The sequence below is a fragment of the Lactuca sativa genome, chromosome 2 (assembly GCF_002870075.4).
Source record: "Lactuca sativa cultivar Salinas chromosome 2, Lsat_Salinas_v11, whole genome shotgun sequence".
Taxonomy (NCBI): Eukaryota; Viridiplantae; Streptophyta; class Magnoliopsida; order Asterales; family Asteraceae; genus Lactuca; species Lactuca sativa.
The window spans coordinates 135,939,001-135,959,394 of record NC_056624.2 but is presented as its reverse complement, the minus strand read 5'-3'; the positions used below and the strand labels follow the sequence as shown (position 1 = coordinate 135,959,394).

Below are 20,394 nucleotides of genomic sequence, written 5' to 3'. Positions count from 1 at the left end.
ATATGGTCTCGTCAAAGGTGACATGACGAGAATTAATGATTCATTTAGTGGAAAGGTCGTAACAGCGAATGTCACGATGGTAGGTGGGGTAGCCAAGGAAGATACAGGGTGTGGAGCGTGGATGGAGTTTATGTGTAGTGTTTAGGTGAGGAAAAAAGAGACAACCAAATACACGAAGGTGATCATAGGTGGGATGGCGTTGAAAAAGCCGATAGTGGGGAGTGTCATTGGATATGGAGGTGGATGGAAGGATGTTGAGTAAGTGAGCAGCCATGTGAAGGGCTTCGGGCCAGAAAGTGGGGGTAGATAGGAATGAAACAATAGCGTACGCATCATGTTATTTGTGGTACGAATCATACGTTCAGACCGACCATTTTGCTAAGAGGTATGACGACATGAGAAACAGAAGGTAATGCCATGAGAGGCGAAATGATCATGGAAGGATTTATTATTGTATTCCCCCCCCCCCCCCCCCGGTTGTTGCATTGAAATTGTTTTATGGTGCCTCCAAATTGGGTTTTGATTATATTAAAGAGATGAAGAAATTTGTCAAATACTCGAGATTTGTGTTTAAGAGGGTACACCCAAACGTGATGAGTGTAATGATCTAGAAATAAAGCATAATAATGTAAACCACCATTACTAGATATAGGAGATGTCCACAAATCAGAATGAATTATTTCAAAAGGTTTAGACACAGTAGAATCTGATAAATAAAAAGGTAATCTAGTGTGTTTGCCAAGTTGACAAGCTTGACAAATAACATTATTTTTTGATAAAGAACAAGAAATCGAGCTATTAGATGCTAATTGCTTCAAGACTTGATTGCCGGGGTGACCGGGTCTTTGGTGCCAAATGGATGAGGAAGTGGAAACAAAAGCGTGACTACTGGATCTGGTAACATGATAAAGCGGTCCGGAGCTGTCATAGCGGATAAGAGGGCGGCGTGTCTGGTAATCAAGAACAATAAAACCGTAAGGATCAAAATCAATAGAGCAATTATTATGTGTAGTAAATTTTCAGACAGAGATGAGATTTTTAATGATGTTGGGTGTTATGAGCACCCTGTGAAAGTGTAAGGGGCAGTATGGGTTTTGGATAGGGAAAGTCGTATGTCCCGAGTTCATGACAGGAATTGTAGATCCATTACCGACATAAATAGAACGAGGCCTATTATGATAATTACAAAGAGAATCGCGTATACCTGCGTTGTTGTTGTTGACATGGTCGGTGGCCCCGATGTCCATAACCCATCCGCCTTGTGTCGGGTCGGAGAGAGTCATCGTACTGAACATGGTCGGGAGAGAGGTAGGTTGATCCATGTCACCAAGCCAAGTCCAAGGAGGTTGCTGGACTGAAGGGGATTGGCTTGAAGTCTGATGGGCCTCAGGAGAGAATCTGCTGGATGGAGAAGGCGAAGTGGGCCTGCTGCCAAGTAGCCCATTTTGGCTGAAATAAGGCCTGTTCCACCCTTGGGCTAGCTGTGAGGAATTCGGACCAGTGGAAGTCCACTGGACTACATTTGATGCGTGTGAACCAGGAGAGGAGAAGCCCCATGGCTAGGCAGAAATCGTCGGTGGCGGAACAAAGAACCACCCATATTGACGGTTCCCAAAGCTATTTGGATTTCTTGTAGGTAGGCGATGATAAGTGGAGGCGTGATTCCCTCCCCTGCGAGACTGATTTCTTCCACGGTTAGAGTTCGAGCCTCTTCCTTGATTTGATGAACAAGAGTCGACGTGAAGAAGAGAAGGAGAAGAGGAGTGACTTGTGTGGCAGGAAGGGCTAACAGTGGAGGAGGCGAGATAGGTTTCTTCAACAGAGAGAGTGGTGCGCATCTCCGAGAACGAGGGAATAGGCTTGCGGTGACGAAGGATGTTGGCCACACTCTTGAATTTTGGGGAAAGCCCTTTAAGGGCATACGAGATTAGGTTCCTGTGTTTGACTTTTTCATTGATGCCTTCCAGCAGGTCAGCAAGTTTCTTCACTTTATCACAGTAGGCGTGAACATTAAGTTCACCCATTTGAATGTTTCTGAGCTCTGTCTCATATTACATAGCAGTGGCTTCTTGATCATCATGAAAAATGGAGTGAATATCAAGCCATATTTGTTTGGCGTTGGTTTGTTTGGAGTGGGCAAATGTGATGAGGTTTTGGGAGATAGAACCAAAGAGCCACAGTGTTACCATGGAGTCAAGCTCTAACCATTCAATATTCGTTGGGGGTTGATTAGGTGGGCCATACGTATCGTCGATGTGATCCAAAACGCCATAAGCTATACAATGGGCTTTGAAAAGAGCGCGCCATGGCTCATAATTTCATGTTGGGAGATCTAGAATCACAAGTACGTATGTTTTGATGTTGGTTATTCCATACGCCTTATGTGCAGGTTTTGATATTGGTTGATCTACTAAGGCTGTCAATGAAGCAGTTATCACCACCAAGCTTGTAGATAGGTTCGACCCAATGTAGGTTCAGCAAGAACAGGGCCCAAAAAATTAGAGGGCCCAATTTTTTTTAGCATCTATAATAGACTATGTTCATGCATTGGCCCAAAAAAATTAGGTTACCTCTGTCATACATCAGCTGGTGACGCCAGCAAGCAAGAAAGGAGGGAGCAGGAACTGAATTTTCTGGAAAACAAAAAAACTCTTCGGTTTCTTCTTCACTGATAACGCGTGCATGGGTAACAGTAACCATCATTACAGGAATGGTAACATCGATTTACGTTCACTTATCAATCGATTCTATTCCTTAGATTTACATTCACTTCTTACTTCTTTTTCTTCTTCTTCACTGATAAGAGATAGCAATCTTAATTCTTTTTCTTTCCTACCAAACTCTAAAGCCTACCAGTAACCAATGATTTCAATTTTTATAAAGCATACCAACGATTTTATAAGCTTCAAAATAAGAATTCAGAACCATCAAATTTTGAAATTAGAAGCTTCAAAATCAGAATTCAGAACCATCAAAAATTGAAATCAGAAGCTTCAAAATCAGAATTCATAACCATCAAATTTTGAAATAAGAAGCTTCAAAATCTTACTTACTTGACAACTTGAGGTTTCGAAATCAAAGGTAACATTAAACTATATTTTTGTTTTTCATGGGTTTGTTATTTCTAATTAAGTAATTTGATAATTTCTTGTAAACTTTTCTTTTTTCTTTTTCTTTTGTTTCCAAGTTAGTAATCAGTAAATCGGAGGAACAATGATATCGGTTTTTGTAAATCATAACTCAAAAGGAACAAGGAATTGAGGTAAATTCTTTTAAGTTTTTATTTTTTTTCTTTTTCTTTTGTTTCGAGTCGCACCTTAAAGACCCTAAGTCACAATGACTCCACTTCTTCACATCAGCTAAGAACTTGTCCTGTAGGTTCCTTGGGACCACTACTAAGCATTTAGACACTAACTCTAGACTGCTTCCCAACACTGCTCTGCCTCCTGAGACCTCCACTGTCCTCGCCATTTTCTTTGTCCATGCCAATTATATATAGTATGAGACTGAATAGACATTCGAATAAATGACTCTTCCTCAAATCCACAACCAAACAAGGAATAGGAAGAAAGGCTAAATCACACATTATAAGGCTATAAAATCCTAACCATACACAACTATGTAGCATACACAAGAAAATAGTAAGGATAGGTTCAATCTCACAAGAATGAACTCCTAGGATAAGGCATTAAAATCAGGCAATATTTCATACTAATTCTACAAGATCCCTTAGCCTACCTTTAGCTAGCATGCGATTTTATCAGCTCATGATATAAACATATCTGCTCTACATTACTAAAAATGTAAATTGAGGTATTTTGGAAAACTGTTGCTCGAGTGCCGGTTGATTGTACACATTGCTTCTTTGGGCTTTTCTCCTATAAAAGTCTTCATTTCTTTATTAAGTTCTTAAAATGTTATGATCCTTATTTAGAGTTTGCAATCACCCATAGATTCATCCAAATCCCTCAAACCAGGGCTCTGATCCCAAATTGTAACACTTCAAATTTCAAACCAAAATTTTCATTTTTAAGTTACCAAAATCAAGGTTTCACAAAACAAGTTTTCAATACATAATTATTCAAAACATTCATTTCCATAATATCAGAGTTCACATCCGTCCCACCAACAAACATCTCAGCGAGTGTTTACAATCAGACCTTCGCTTTCCTGCGGTCCTCAGAAGTACCAGCCATATATAATCAATAACTATAAGCACAAAGCTTACTGAGTTCCCCAAAATATCATGAACAACCAACATAAAATAAACAACTATGGATTATCAGCAATTCAGGGAACTATCAGCAGTCCCAATGAGCTAACAGCATGCCCAATAGGTTATCAGCCAACCTGGAGACTATCAACAATCTTAATCACATATAATCAACAATACATAGTAAAAGCAGCAAGACCCAACTGGTCATCTTAGATACAACTATTCTACCACACAAGTGAGATTGAGTGAGGAGATTCACCTAATACTGATGACATGAAAAACCTAGCACCCGAACTGCCAGATCTAGACTCCGCCTAACCTGAAAAATAATTAACCCTAATTAATAATTAAGTTCCACAACTACTCACGAGTCCAAAATCCACAGTTAAACCCACTAAGGGCAAAAAGGACTATTTTGCCCTTCCCTCAGCCCCAAAACCCCAAACTTTGACCAAAGGCCCACCATTTGGACGTCTTAATCCATTAAGACAATCTTTCCAACTACAGATCTAACTTATTTGGAATCCCTTAATCCATAAAGTCTTGGGCTTTAAGCCTTTTCATGGCTATAAGAGGCTAAAATATCATTTCATTCATTCCAAGCCACATTACTTATGCATGAATCAAAAGGAAAGATCAAAGAAGGATTTTTATCAGTCTAGGTACCTTAAGATGCATGAATGGACATCTTAAACTCTCTGGAGTGTCCCAAACTCAAAAAGGTCCAAACTTTTAGGACTTAAGCTCATAGATCTTAAACTAAGGAGATTTAGAGGAACACTAGTCAAGGTATAAGCTTTGCACCTAAAAATGATGCACAAAGGTGGGAAGTTTCTGGATCTCCAAGCTTGCTAGCAACTTCCTCTTCTTCTATCACCTCCTTCTTCACCTACAAGGGCCAAGAAATACTCAAAACTTGCAAAAACACCCACACAAGGCACAAACACGAGATTAGGGTTTTAGAGAGGTTTTGAGGCTGATAAGCATGGCTAGAAATTAGACCATAATGTTCTTTACATAGGGACTAACTCGAAATTTGGGTTTTCCATCTGAGCCTAGTACGCCCAGCGTACCCATGAGTACGGCCATCATACTAGGTGGTCCTCCATGATTATGCATGGCGCATGCATACACCAGCGTACTATGCTTACCAACTTTTCACTTTTAAGGACTAATTTTGACACTGTAGGAAAAGATTCAAGAATAAATCACATACCATATTTTGGGATGTTACAATTCCCCCCCCCCCCCAACTAAAATCAGACATCTCCCCCAAAGTCATCCTCCGGAAACTGCTCAAGATACTGCTCACGCATCTCGAAATCCGGTTCCCAAGTCCACTCCGAACCTCTATGGTGTTGCCACTGCACTTTGACCAAGTTCACGACCTTATTCCTCGAGGCTTTCACCTTTTAATCCAAAATGGCTACAAGATTTTCCACATAATTTAGATGATCATCGAACTTAATATCCTCCAGGGGAACCACAACGCCTCATCGGCTATACACTTCCTTAGTTGGGATACATGGAAAATGTCATGGATCCGATTCAGCTCCTCCGGTAGTTCTAAATGGTAAGCTACCTTGTCTACACGAGCCAATACTTCAAAAGAGCCAATGAACCTAGGGCCCAGCTTGCCTCATTTCCTAAATCGGATAACACCCTTCCAGGGTGACACCTTCAGGAGCACAAAATCCCCCACCTGAAACTCCAAATCTGAGCGTCGTTTATCCGCATAAATTTTCTGACGATGATGCACTGTCAAAAGCCTCTACCGAACCTGTTGTATGAGCTCATTCGTCTCGAGTACGAATTCCGAGCTCCCCATGACCCTCTATCTCACCTCGCCCCAACAAATAGGAGTCCGACATCTCCGACCATAAAGGAGCTCGAGCGGGGGCATACCGATACTGGCATGATGATTGTTGTTATACAAGAAATCATCCAACGAAAGATAGGAGTCCTAACTTCCACAAAAATAAATAGTTCAGGCGCGCATAATATCCTCAAGCGTCTGAATCATGTGCTCGCTCTGCATGTCTGTCTGCGGGTGATACACAGTACTAAAATGTAGTCGGGTACCCAACTCCTTATGAAATCTCTTCCAGAATCTGGAAGTAAAATGCAAATCTCGGTCAGACACAATGGACGTCGACACGCCATGTCGAGCCACCACCTCACGGACATAAATCTCGTCCAACTTCTTTGCGGAAGAGTTCTCACTAACAACTAATAAGTGAGCACTCTTTGTCAAACGATCCACTATCACCCAGATAGTGTGAGCACCCCTCCCAGTCCTCAGTAACTTGGTGACGAAATCCATCGTGATCTGCTCCCACTTCTATAGGGGAACCTCTAGATGTTGCAACTTGCCATGAGGGCACTGGTGCTCCACCTTGACCATCCGACATATCAAGCATCGCTCCACAAATCATGCCACATCCCTTTTCACACATAGCCACCAATAATTATGCTTCAAATCAACATACATCTTTGAAGCCCCCGGGTGAATAGAAAATATCGATTTATGGGCCTCTTCCATCAAAATCCATCGGGCCCCACCCACATATGGCACCCATACTCGCCCATGAAGAGTCAAAAGCCCTCTATTGTCTAAATCATATGTCGAAATCTGAATGATCACCCGATCATGCTTCCGGTTTTCCTCCTTTATGGCCTCCGTCTTGCCCCTTTGATGATCTCTAAAACTAGAGTCATCATGGTCATCCTCATGCATACATCCCGTATTGGGGTACTCACTGCCCTCTGCCACAAGGCATCGACCACCATATTGGCCTTGCCTGGATGATACAAGATCTCACAATCATAGCCCTTTACTACGTCTAACCACCTCCTCTGCCTCGTATTCCAATTAGGCTGATCCATAAGGTATCTCAGACGCTTATTGTCCGTGTAGATGGTACACCAAACACCATAGAGATAGTGGCACTAAATCTTGAGGGCGAAAACTTCCGCCCCTAACTCCATATCATGAGTAGGGTACCTCACCTCGTGAGGCTTCAGCCGCCTCGAAGCGTAGGCTATCACATGCCCTCTTTGCATCAACACAAAACCCAATTGTAAGAATAAAAACAAAGATCGCTAGATTCTATAGTAAATAACGTGAATTAAATGACAAGAACATAGATCAAAATAGTGTCGAATGCTTTGATTATAATAGCTCTAGAAGAGTTCAATGAGAGAAATTCTCTATAAGAGCTAGGTAGGGCGACCAAAAAGTTAACCTTAATAATACATGTATTCAATATATATATATATATATATATATATATATATATATATATATATATATATATATATATATATGAAAAAACACGAGAACGAACAGGCCCATCTCGAGATAAATAAACCGGTACAAAACATATTTGACACAATACTAATAACCCACCAATCTCCCTCTTTATGTCAAATTAGGAAGGAGAGCATTCACTGTTGTCTCTTCCACACTTTGAACAGTCGTGGCATCAAATTCAGAAGGGTATTTTTGACCATAAGGTACCACTTTATCATATCAGAGAAGCACTTATGATCGGCAACAATGTTAACTTTGTAGGCTTCAGTTAGTCCCATGATAGAGTTCAAAGCAACCGTTGAGTATAAGTGTTTGTCTTTTAAGAAAAATCTGCTCTTCTGAACTTTTTACCCTCCTTTCGTTGATACACCACACACCAATCTTCCTTTCTGATTTTACCCAGCTTGAGCTTGTGTAGATCCTTCGGTTCCTCTTTAGCCTTCAGAACCCGATTTTTCTTTAGAACGGATGCTATTTCTATATCCATTTTTTGCAACTTCATGAATATAACAAATAAACATCCTCTTTAGATGAGCAACGACTGGCTCGTAAGTATTTTCATCTTTTAACATAATCAAGAACACTGAAATCCAATCGTAAGGAATCATGCATGGTAAGTCTGCAATAGTACATTCATCCTCGGTACGGCTAGCTCCTCGGAATCCTTTAAACTTAATGTTTATGAAGTTTTCAGTCGAAACATGTGCATACACTTTCAAAGCAGCAATATTCTTTAAACTCCATGTTTTTTATTGAGGCTTTCCATACTTAAGATAGAAAGAGAAGAGCATATGATTAACATCGTAGTCTGAAAGTGAAGCTCTCTCAATCTTCTCGAAACATCGGAATAGAAAAGTCGTGGAGTGATTAGGAAATCTAGTTGAGAGTCAGCAGTATTTTTCAGCTCGAAAGATACCGAAGGCTCCAACCAGTGAATATTCAGATCATTAACAGCTTCGCTCTGAATTCTTTCCATAGTCAAACGCGGAAAAAGCGACTTTTAAGTTCCAAGGGTAACTTTGGCAATGTGGGTTTCCATTTCTTTAGCTTATAACTCCTTTCGAAGATGCAAACGATTATCAAGTTCCCTATCACGTGTCTTTATAACTAGCTTTTTGCCTTCTGAAAGCTCTTCATCATCATCATCAATCACTTTCTATTTGCCTTTACTTGATGCAGAAACTTCATTACCCTTCTGAGCATTAGTCTTCGGTTTTTTTCATGATTTTCATCAGTCTTTTGCTTTCCTTAAGGTTCTTATTTGTTTTCTTTGATGTCTCCCCTTGTTTCGAAAGATCATCGCTATCCGAAACACCCTCAATTTTGTTTAGCATCACAAAGACAGACATGAGTTAGTCTGTAAGGTGTTGTCGACCGAGACTATAAGTAAGGAGTCACGAGTCTCCACAATCCGGTGCAATTATTGATTTATTTTATAAACACAACTTTTGATAACTGTTTTCTCAGACTCCAAATCATCCAGGCGCTTGTTTGCATAATTCAGTTTGACCGGAAGAACCTTGGCTTTCTCAATCTTTGCAGCCAATTTATCCATAAGATCATTCTCTGCAGCAAGGTCTTTCTGAAGTTTATCAATCTTTGAAACAACAGATGCATTGAACTCGGTATTATCAATCTTGATCTCAGAATGAACACGTGAAAGAGCTTCCTTCTCAGCATGTAGAGTTGTTCCAATACCTGCAATGACTTTATTGACATTTTCAGTATTTTGATCAGATGAGCCTCTGAATTCATCCATGAATTTTGTTACTTCAGTATGTAGTTTTTCGACTTTTTCGGTCATTTCTGCAACGGTTTTCTCTGATGCTTGAATTGCCTTGGTCAAATCTTTAAGGACTTTCGCATTTGCCTTCATGAACATCTCAACACTTGCTTGGTGGGACTTCAGCAAGTACTCATAAATAGATGATGATTTGGATGACTCCAAAATAGAATCCAACTTTTCATTAAGTTGTTTAAATTGCCCTTTAGTCATCGGTGCTTCATCATCATCACTTGTTTGATTGATGGTGAAGAGGCTGGAAACAAAATCTTGAATGTTCTCTTGATCATCCCCAAACAGAATATCTAGATCATCATCACAGAATGGAGAAGTGGTAGAACTGCCTTGACCCATGTTGACATCATCCCTCGTATCAGATACGTTGACATAAATTCTGAAAGTATGTACCTCCTCCGAAACAGATTTGGTAACAGTGACTTCAGGTTTACTTGTGATTGTGGTTGTTGTGGTGGTGGTTGATTATGTAAAGATGGGAGTGTGAGAATGGAATAGAGATCTGAGGAAGTGAAGTTCCAACATAAATCCTTGGTGTTAGTTGAGGAATAGAGATCAGAATTGTAGAACTAATAGGAAAGGATGGTGGAGTGTTCATCTGAAAGAAATCAGAAAAGTGAGTAGAAGAAGTAGGTGGAGTGGATACCTTCAGAATGGGTTCGTTTGGAGTTGGTTCCGAAGTTGCAGCAGTATCCTTAACTTCATGTTGGATTGTATCATCACCTCTGAGTTCAGAAATGGTCCTTGATTTCGAATCCTCCTAAGTAATGGGAAACGGAGATCTCAGTTTACGAGCTTGATTCCTGGTCTTCTTCTTTGTATTTTTGACAACTTCAGAAGGACTAGCTTTTCCCTTTCGCTTTGCTCCCCTCTTCGGTTTGTTTGCCTCAATCTCTTTTCTCAAGTCATCTGACATAGGGAGAGCACCAAAAGGAGGTAATTTTCGACATTCATTCACTATAACATTGTCTTGAGGCACCTTTGCTAGCATCTCCTCCAAAATTGAACCAATAAAACTGAACTTGCTTGGGCCAGACATCATAAAAATTGACGTCTGAAGAATCGGAATTGCAGCAATAATGGAATCATTCGTCATAAGAACCTTGAAGTGAACTAGGGCTCGTTTGACAACAATCGACCAAAAACGAGCGCAGGAGATCTCGGTGTTGTGAGTAGTAGAGGTTGTGCTCTGAATGAGCTGTGTCCATAGGATAGAACCATAATCCAAATTGATTCCATGGTAGAGGCCATAGATAATAGCATAGAATAGCTTACTTGCGTTGTCAGAGCCTGTAACTCGTTCAGAAAATCTCTTGAATAGTAGAGTGAATAGTCCGTTCCACATTGGAGGAAGATTGGGCTTCCTAAACTTAGACAACAATGACATATCCCCAATGTAACCCATCTGGTAAAACATGTCGATGAGATTGGTGATGGAAATCGAGTCAGAATCCACAAGGCCTTCAGATGAATCAACCCCTAACATTCTGCAGAAATGAGCTTTGGTGATCGAGGTCTTGTGAGAGGCTACCTCAAATTTAATAACCCCATCAACATGAACATAAGAAGCAGAAGAATATGCCTTGGAAAGATGGACCACATGAATAGATTCTATCATGGTCAAAGCTTGAGCCAGTGGCGAAAACCTTAAACATTCAATCATCGGCCTTAGGGTTTCATTATATCGAAATGAGTCAAGATCGAGAATGAGATTTTAACTTGGCTTCACATTCAGAATGATGAAAGAGGTGGATTTATCAGCAAAAGATGTAGTTTCAAATGATCCGGCCATTGTAAGATTCTAAGAAGATGATGAACAGTAGAGAAAGAAAGGGGTTTTTGCCTTGAGAGGTTTTGAATACTTTGTGAGCGATGAGAGAAAATCAATCATCGAAAAACCCTTTTATACGTCATGAGTGGTGAGAGAAAATCACTGTTTGACATTCCTATATCTCGTAAAAGTAGCCTTGAAAATCAAGACAGGTGTATGTGTCAGGCGTCATTGTAACTGACACGCATGATGTCAGGCATTTGAAAAAAGACGTGCCTGAATTGAATCCTTATCTCCAAGGAACCACCATTTCAGTTTCGACTCATTCGGAATTAAATGCCAATCCACCATAACTTGTTCTCTGAATAACAATAATCAATCGGAATTAGAACCAGACTTGAAAAAATCATAAAGATTTTTGTGCAAGAGTGTGCCAAAGAAAAAGAAATAAATCAAATTTAATTTCTAATATTTTGTGATGTCAAATAAAAATGACATGAAATTCAGATGGATCCTGGGCAACGATCTCTTCCTTCTGAGTCAAGAGAGACTCCGAAGTGCTTGTGTGGTATCTCGTTGAATTGCGATAAACTATTTATTAAGAAATAGTGAAAGACTTCTTTTAAGTAGGCTATAAGGGTGGCTTAAGCTTCAATCAAATTCCGAAACTCGACATAAGTCCGAAAATCTGAGAGAAGTACTTGTTTGACCAGTGTAGCCATAAGAACAAGTATTCTTTGAATATAATTTAAGTGACTGAATATTATGGAATTATCAAGAAAAATAAAAACTAGATCTTTTGGGAAGAAAAGTCTTAGGTCGAGAGCTTTTCATTAAGATCACTAAAAAAATAAAAAATGAGATCTTAAACTTGCGAAGGTACAAACCATAAAGGTTGTATTCGTCAATTCTTTGGTGAAAATATCTAGAACATATTAATTGTTCACCGTCAATTCAGAAATAGGTTTCAGATTTTGGGTTTCACTCAAATCGTGGTGATAACGAATTCATGATCATAAACACAGATGTTGTGTAACCATAAACCTCAGTGGTAATTGCTGAGAGTCTCAAGGGTTACGTTTGTGAACACGAAATTGATGGAGAAATTTGAGATTGGTTCCGAAGAAGAAAGTGTACCTCTGCTATAATTGAATAAGCAGTCAACTCTTAACTCAATATGAGAAGAGTAAGGTAGCTCGATGACTTATGTGATTTATCAGCCTGATTGGGATGAAACAATCGGAATGAAAGTTTCATTAAGGCTTAAAACATAGAGGCTGCGAGGCTTGAGACAACATGCATCAGCATGCTTCTAGGGACACTTAACTAGTACATAGATTAAGAATTATACATGCCCCATTGTTCTGAATTGAGATAATGAAGAATATGTATTATATCTCAAAAGTAAACTGTTTTTGGAATTTTTTTGGTTTTTCGAAAAAGATAAAACAAAAATTAAAAAATATTTTTGTGATTTTTGGATTTTCTGAAAAAGAAAAGAAAAACAAAAAATAAAATAAATATAAATATTAAAGATAAATAAGTTCAGAAACATAAATGAACAGTAACTTCCGAAGCTCGAAATCAATCGAAAGTAACTTAATATACATAGGATATAACTCATTATGAAACTCTTGATGAACAGTAGATTCCGAATCTCAGAATCAATCGGAATTTGAAAAATGAATTTCGAACCATTTTGAAGCTCGGAACATGAATAGTGATGTCCGATTACGAAGGGGATTTCAGAACTCAGTCCGCTTCAATCATTCCTAGCCCTTGTAAAATTATATCGAACGTCATTTCAGGTAGGGCCTTAGTGAAGATATCAGTTAGTTGATCAGAGTATCTAACAATGTGTACTTCAATGTTTCCATCCTCTACACGATCCTTTATAAAATGATATCTCAATGCAATATGTTTCGTCTTTGAGTGTTGCACTGGATTATGGCAGATTCTGATTGTGCTTTCTGAATCATAGTATAACGGAATCCTCTTCATGTTGATTCCATAATCCCAAAGCTGATTATGAATCCATACAACTTGGAAAGTGCACGATGCAGCTGCGATGTATTTAGCTTCTGAAGTAGATAGAGATACACACATCTACTTCTTGGATTGCCAACTCACAAGTTTGCCATCCAGAAACCGACATCCCCCAAAAGTGCTTTTGTGATCGAGACCACATCCACCAAGATCAGCATCAGAATATGCTTGCACAAAGAATCCAAAAGGATACCAAATTCCGAGAGAGGTTATTCTTTTGAGGTATCAGAATATATTCTTCACATCAATCATATGACATTCACATGCATTCTCCTGAAACCTAGCACAATAACAAATAGCAAACACAATATCTAGACGACTCGATGTTAGATACATTAAAGACCCAATCATCTGTCGATATAGAGTTATATAAGTTGTTGGCTTGCCCAAGGATTGAGTGAGTTTGTTTCTGAATCCCATTGGAAACTTGACTATTGAATCACCCACCATGCCAAATTTCGATAGCAAGGTCTTTGTGTAGGCTTCTTGGTTGATCAATATGCCCTCAGAACTCTGACTAATGTTTAAACCAAGGAAAAAGTTAATTGGACCCATTGAGCTCATTTTAAATTTAGTTTCCATCAGTTTTCGGAATTTAGCTATTAATTTAGAATTAGTGGGTCCGAAAATGAAGTCTCAACATAAATTTGAACGATCATTAAGTGGTCACCATCTTCCTTGCGAAAGAAGGTTGGGTCAACCGAACCTTGTTTAAATTTTGACTGCTTTAAAAACGAGTAAGGGTTTCATACCATGCACGAGGTGCTTGTTTCAAACCATACACAACTTTATCCAATATATTGCAATGATTTGGATATTTTTCATTAACAAAACCTAGTGGTTGTTGCACGTACAGACCCAGTGTTTCCAGTAGTGCGGGCCCAATACTACCTTCCACACTAACCCGTATTTTTCTCGAGCCGCACCCTCAAGACCCTAAGTCACAATGACTCCACTTCCTCACATCAACTAAGAACTTGTCATGTAGGTTCTGTGGGACCATTACTAAGCATCTAGACACTATCTCTAGAATGCTTCCCAACACTGTTCCGCCTCCTGAGACCTCCACTGTCCTCGCCATTTGCTTTGTGCATGCCAATTGTATATAGTACGAGACTGAATGGATATTTAAATAAATGATTCTTCCTCAAATCCACAACCAAACAAGGAACAAGAAGAAAGGATAAATTAGGCATTCTAAGGCTATAAAATCCTAACCATACACAACTATGTAGCATACACAAGAAAATAGTAAGGACGGGTTCAATCTCACAAGAATGAACTCCTAGGCTAAGGCATTACAATTGGGCAACATTTCATCCTAATTCTGTAAGATCCCTTATCCTACCTTTAGCTAGCATGCAATTCCATCAGCTCATAATATAAACATATTTGCTCTACATTACTAAAAATATAAATTGAGGAATTTTGGAAAACTGCTACTCGAGCACCGGTTGATTCTACACACTGCTTCTTTGGGCTTTTCTCCTATAAAAGTCTTCATTTCTTTATTAAGTTCTTAAAATGTTAAGATCCTTATTTAGAGTTTGGAATCACCCATAGGTTCATCTAAATCCCTCAAACCAGGGATTTGATACCAAATTTTAACACTTCAAATTTCAAACCAAAATTTTCATTTTTAAGTTACCAAAATCAGGATTTCACAAAACAACTTTACAATACATAATTATTCAAAAAATTCATTTCCACGATATCAGACTTCAAATCCGTCCCAGCAACAAACATCTCAGCGAGTGTGTACAATCAGACCTTCGGTTTCCCGCGGTCCTTAGAAGTATGTGCCACATATAATCAACAACTATAAGCATAAAGCTTACCGAGTTCCCCAAAATACCACCAACAACATAGCATAAAATAAACAACTATGGATTATCAGCAATTCAAGGAACTATCAGCAGTCCCAATGAGCTAACAGCATACTCGATGGGTTATCAGCCACCCTAGAGACTATCAGCTGTCTCAGTCACATATAATCAGCAATACATAGTAAAAGCAGCAAGACCCAACTAGTCATCTCATATACAACTATTCTACCACACCAGTGAGAATGAGTGAGGAGACTCACCTGATACTGATGACACGAAAAACCTATCACCTGAACTGCCGGATCTAGACTCCGCCACGCGAACAAAACAATTAACCCTAATTAATAATTAAGGTCTACAACTCACAAGTCTGAAATCTAAGGTTAAATCCACTAAGGTTAATAATGACTATTTTGCTCTTCCCTCGGCCCAAATACCCTAAAATTTGACCAAAGGTCAATGTCAATGAAAGTCAACAGAAAGTCAACACTCAATGAGTACGATGGACATACCACTCCTAACGCTAGGCGTACAACAAGATTAGTGTGCAATGGGGTGGAGCCAGGCTATGCTGCGCGTAGCTAGGAGTACGCACGACGTACTCCACGAACCATCAAATCCACCATTTTTATGTCTTAGTCCGTTAATACAATCTTCCCAACTACAAATCTAACTGATTTTAGAATCCCTTAATCCAAAAGGTTGTGGTCTTTAATCCTTTGCATGGCTATGAGAGGCTAAAACATCATTTCATTCATTCCAAACCACATTACTTATGCTTGAGTTTAAAGAAAAGATCAAGCAAGCATTTTTACCAATATAGGTGCCTTAAGATGCATGAAAGGACAACTTAAACTCTTTGGAGTGTCTCGAACTCAAAAGGTGCAAATTTAGGGGACTTAAGCTCATAGATCTTAAACTAAGGAGATTTAGAAGAACAATAGTCAAGGTATAAGCTTTATACCTGAAAATGATGCACAAAGGTGGGAAGTTTATAGATCTCTTTCTTCTCCAACCTCCTTCTTCAACTGCAAGGGCCAAGAAATACTTAAAACTTGCAAATAGACCCACACAAGGCACACACACGAGATTAGGTTTTAGAGAGGGTTGGAGGCTGATAAGGATGGATAGAATGAGACCATAATGTTCTTTATATAGGGAATAACTCAAAATTAGGGTTTTACATTTGAGCCTAGTATGCCCAACATACCCATGAGTACGCCCAACATACTAGGTGGTCCATTTCAATAATGCATGACACATGAGTACACTGTGCGTACCCATGTGTACGCCCCACGTACTACGCTTGCCAACTTTTCATTTTTAAGGACTAATTTTGACACTTTATGAAAAGATTCAAGAATACATCACATACCTTATTTTGGGATGCTACAATTTTGATCTCAAATTGCAGATTTTCTGATTTTTTTAGAAGCATAACATTGTTTTCTGATTTGAAGTGTCAAAAATCATAAGGTAATTTATAGATGTACGATATGATATCATTGTTCTTTTTTTCCCTGATAATGATACACTTGTTCTTTTCTTATTTGATGTGATTTCTTCATTATTATTATTTTTTTTATGTGATATTGGATTTCTGATTTGGATTCTGATTTTTTTTTGTAGTTTTAATTCCTTCTCTTGGTGATTTGAAGTGTGGAAATTTTGAACCAAGAAGAAATCTACAAATCGCATGTTGCAAATGAGGTCATATCTTTCATTTCTATAATTTACGATGTCTACTAGAATAAAAAAAAAATATGCATCTGGATTTGAAAAACATAAGAAGAAACAAAAAATATAAGAAGATAATAAAACTCAAGCGGAATCTATGGATAAGTTTATAACAAAAAAAACACAAAACTTTTCGGAAAATGAAACACAAAAGGTTAATGAAGCTAATCTTGATGATAATGATAATGTTGGTGTTGATGTTAATCATAATGATAATGTTGATGTTGATGTCAATGATAATGTTAATGATAATGTTGATGTTAATGATAATCCTAATGTTGATTTTCACACTTTTGATATATTTGATCCAAGAAATTAGGATGCTCTTGATTCTAACTTGATAAATATTTTAGCATTGAAAGGTCCTAAAAGAGATTTATCCATTATAAAAGGTCATAAAGATAAATATTTAAGAAGATTTTTTGCAACATATTATACTAAAAGTTTACCAAATGGGGAGAAAATGTGATAGAGACTGACTTATTTATTCTAAAGAAATTGATAATTTTTTTGTATTTGTTGTAAAATATGTCAGAAAGGGTGTGAAAATGACCAATTAGCAAATGAAGGTTTTAGGGATTGGATACATCTTAACACTAGAATTAAAGAGCATGAAACTAGTATGTAACATGTTAAAAATATAAATACTTGGTATGATTTGCATTTAAGACAAAAAAATCAAACTATTGATAATGCGACAAAAAACAATTAGAAAAAGAAAAGGTTCATTGGAGACAAGTTTTGTTGAGAATTATCTCTATTCTGAAATTTCTTGCTAAACATAGTCTAGCTTTTCGTCGTACTAATGAGAAATTTTATGAAGATAACAATGGAAATTTCTTAGGCTTATTTGAAATGTTGGTTGAATTTGATATTGTTTCTTATGACCATATACAATGTATTACAAATGAAATTGGTTTTCATAAACATTATCTTGGGCATAGGATACAAAATGAATTAATATGTTTGATTTCTTCAGAAATAAAGTCTATGATTATTAAAAAGACAAAAATAATACAAAATATTTTTCTATAATACTTTATTGTACTCTCGATATAAGTCACCAAGAACAAATGACTATTATTTTAAGATATGTGGATGTCTTGTCAAATGTTGTTTGCATGGAAGAATCCTTTTTTAGGGTTTTTAGATGTAAATGATACAACTGGCCAATGACTTTTTGATGTTTTACAAATAAATTGAATTTGCTTGATCATGATTAATAGTGTACGTGGACAACATTATAATAATGGATCATATATTAAAGAAAAACATCAAGGAGTGCAAAATTTTTTTTTAGATATATACACCTTGTGGTTGTCATAGTTTGAACTTAACAATGTGTGATATGGCTAATACTTGTGATAAAGCTAAAGTTTTTTTTTTGGAACAATACAACATTATCTATTCAATTTCGCATATTCTGCTAAGAGATGAAATTTTATAAAAGATAATGTGAAAAGGGTAGCCACTCGTTGGGAGAGTCGTGTTGATAGTGTTAAAGTACAAGATTTCAAATTTTTGATATACAAAAAACTTTACTTCAAGTAGCCAAAAATGATAATGATCCAAAAATAACAAGCGAATCTAAATCCTTTTGCAAAAATGAACTTGACAACTTTGAGTTTATATTGGAATTAGTAATTTGGTATGAAATGTTAAATATTGATAATTTAATTAGCAAACAACTACAATCAAAAGATATGCTTATTGATGTTGCTATGGAAAAATAAAAGGGATGATTCGTTTTTTAAGAAATATAGAGAAAAATGTTTTTAAATGTTTTACAAACCGCAAAAAAAATGCCTTAGAAATGGGATTTGATCCAATATTTTCTAAAAAAACATTTTGATAAGATTCTAAACGATACGACTTGTAGTTTTTCACAATCCGCCCAAGAGAAATTCAGGGTTAGTTATTTTAATTATATTGTTGATCAAGCAATTACTTGTTTAACTACAAGGCTTGAACAATATCAACAATATGATAAAATATTTAATTTTTTGTTTAATCCAGAAAAAATAGTTTCATTAGATGATATAACCAGCGGTGAGGCTATTGCAATTGAAGGTGGGTCACTTGACCCACCTAAACAAAAAAAATTGTGTTACAAGTAATTAATAAAAAAATTTAGGACCTATCTTGAAATTTGTAGATGACTCACCTTAATTTATTTGTCATGGACTTTTAGACCATCTTTTATATTTCAATGGTCTAATTTTAGTTTATTTCAAATAATGTCCACCAAAAATTAACCCAATACCTTTTAAAATTAAATAAAGAAAAAAAATACAAACTGAATGTGAATTGTCCGTTCGTTTCTAACAAATACACATGACGCAATCACACAAATCGTAAGGAACGGCCGAAGACATAAGTCACTCCTATTGACCGCAATCCACATTGCTTTCTTCTTCACATCAAGTTTTAACTTTGAAGATTCTCAACTGTGAACTTGTGATTGATAATGATTGCATTCTACGGTTTTACACTTCTTCTAATCTTCTTCATAGTTACGAAGAAATATAATAAAATCAAAAGTTCAAGACATAATCAATTTATTATGTAATCTCTAATGTTGGCGCCAATGATAAGAACATCTATTTTGACTTATGAACAATAGGTTTTGTGTGGTAGGTTTCATCACTTTATATGGTATGTTTTAATATGGATTGTCTTTGATTCAATCAATCATGAAATTAATATAGTTTTATTTGATTGTTTTCGTTTCCCAACTTAGTGGATATTTTAGTGACATAAATTGAAAAAGTGTTTTAGATAATATTAGTAATGATACGATTGTGGACATGTATCAAGATATTAGAACTCTCCGGGTACAATTAATATCTTTAAAAAAGTGCTTATATGAATCGACCCATTATTAGTATTTTTTAGCTATGTCATTTCTATCGAGTTCACTTAAATAGTGACCCATGTAGGTTGTTGTCTAGACTCGCCACTGGATATAACCTTTAAGTCTTGTTGTAAGTCTCTTGAAACTTCACTCAGAAATGATGAACAATCAGATATTGATGGAAATGACTTATATGTTGAATTAAAATTACTTTAAAATCTCTTGCCTGAGGAAAAAATGACAATAATTGATATTCTAATTTTTTTAAAACGTATTGGTTGTTTTCCTATTACATCTAATGCGTATAGAATAATGTTAAATATTCCTATTAATGTTGCATCTATAGAACGGAGTTTTTCAAAATTGAAGATTTTGAACTCCTACTTAAGATCTACAACGACTCAAGAACGATTTAATGGATTGGCTTTGATGATGATTGAGCATAACATGTTGGATAAAGTTACTTATGAAGATGTTATTGAAAAGTTTATTTCAACAAATATTAGGAGGATGGTTGTTGTCAAGTAGAATCCAACTTTTTTGTATTATTTTGAATGGAATTTTAATTTTATGTATTTACAATAGAAAATTAAAATTTATAATTTTTTTGCTTAAATTTAAGATCTTTCAAATTTTTGGGACTATTTTTTGTTAAATCGCAGAGGGTCTCCTAAATCTCAGGGTCAGCCATGCATGTAGAGGATATCAAAGTCTTAACTGATAAGTTTTAAGATCCATTTATAGTGGTCATGTGCTTGTCTGCCATTTGTAAGCGAATGAAAAAGACTATAGTTTTATCGTACACTCAGAAGCAATGATTAAGTAGGTACTGA

At 36.9% G+C, this 20,394-nt stretch overlaps 1 protein-coding gene across 1 annotated transcript; it reads right to left on the bottom strand.

Moving 5' to 3' along the window:
* Positions 1 to 1,559: 1,559 nt before the first annotated feature.
* LOC111884689 (uncharacterized) lies at positions 1,560 to 2,024 on the bottom strand. Its single transcript, XM_023881006.1, has one exon. It carries the CDS (start codon positions 2,022 to 2,024, stop codon positions 1,560 to 1,562), a length of 465 nt encoding a protein of 154 aa, XP_023736774.1.
* Between the last annotated feature and the right edge of the window lie 18,370 nt (positions 2,025 to 20,394).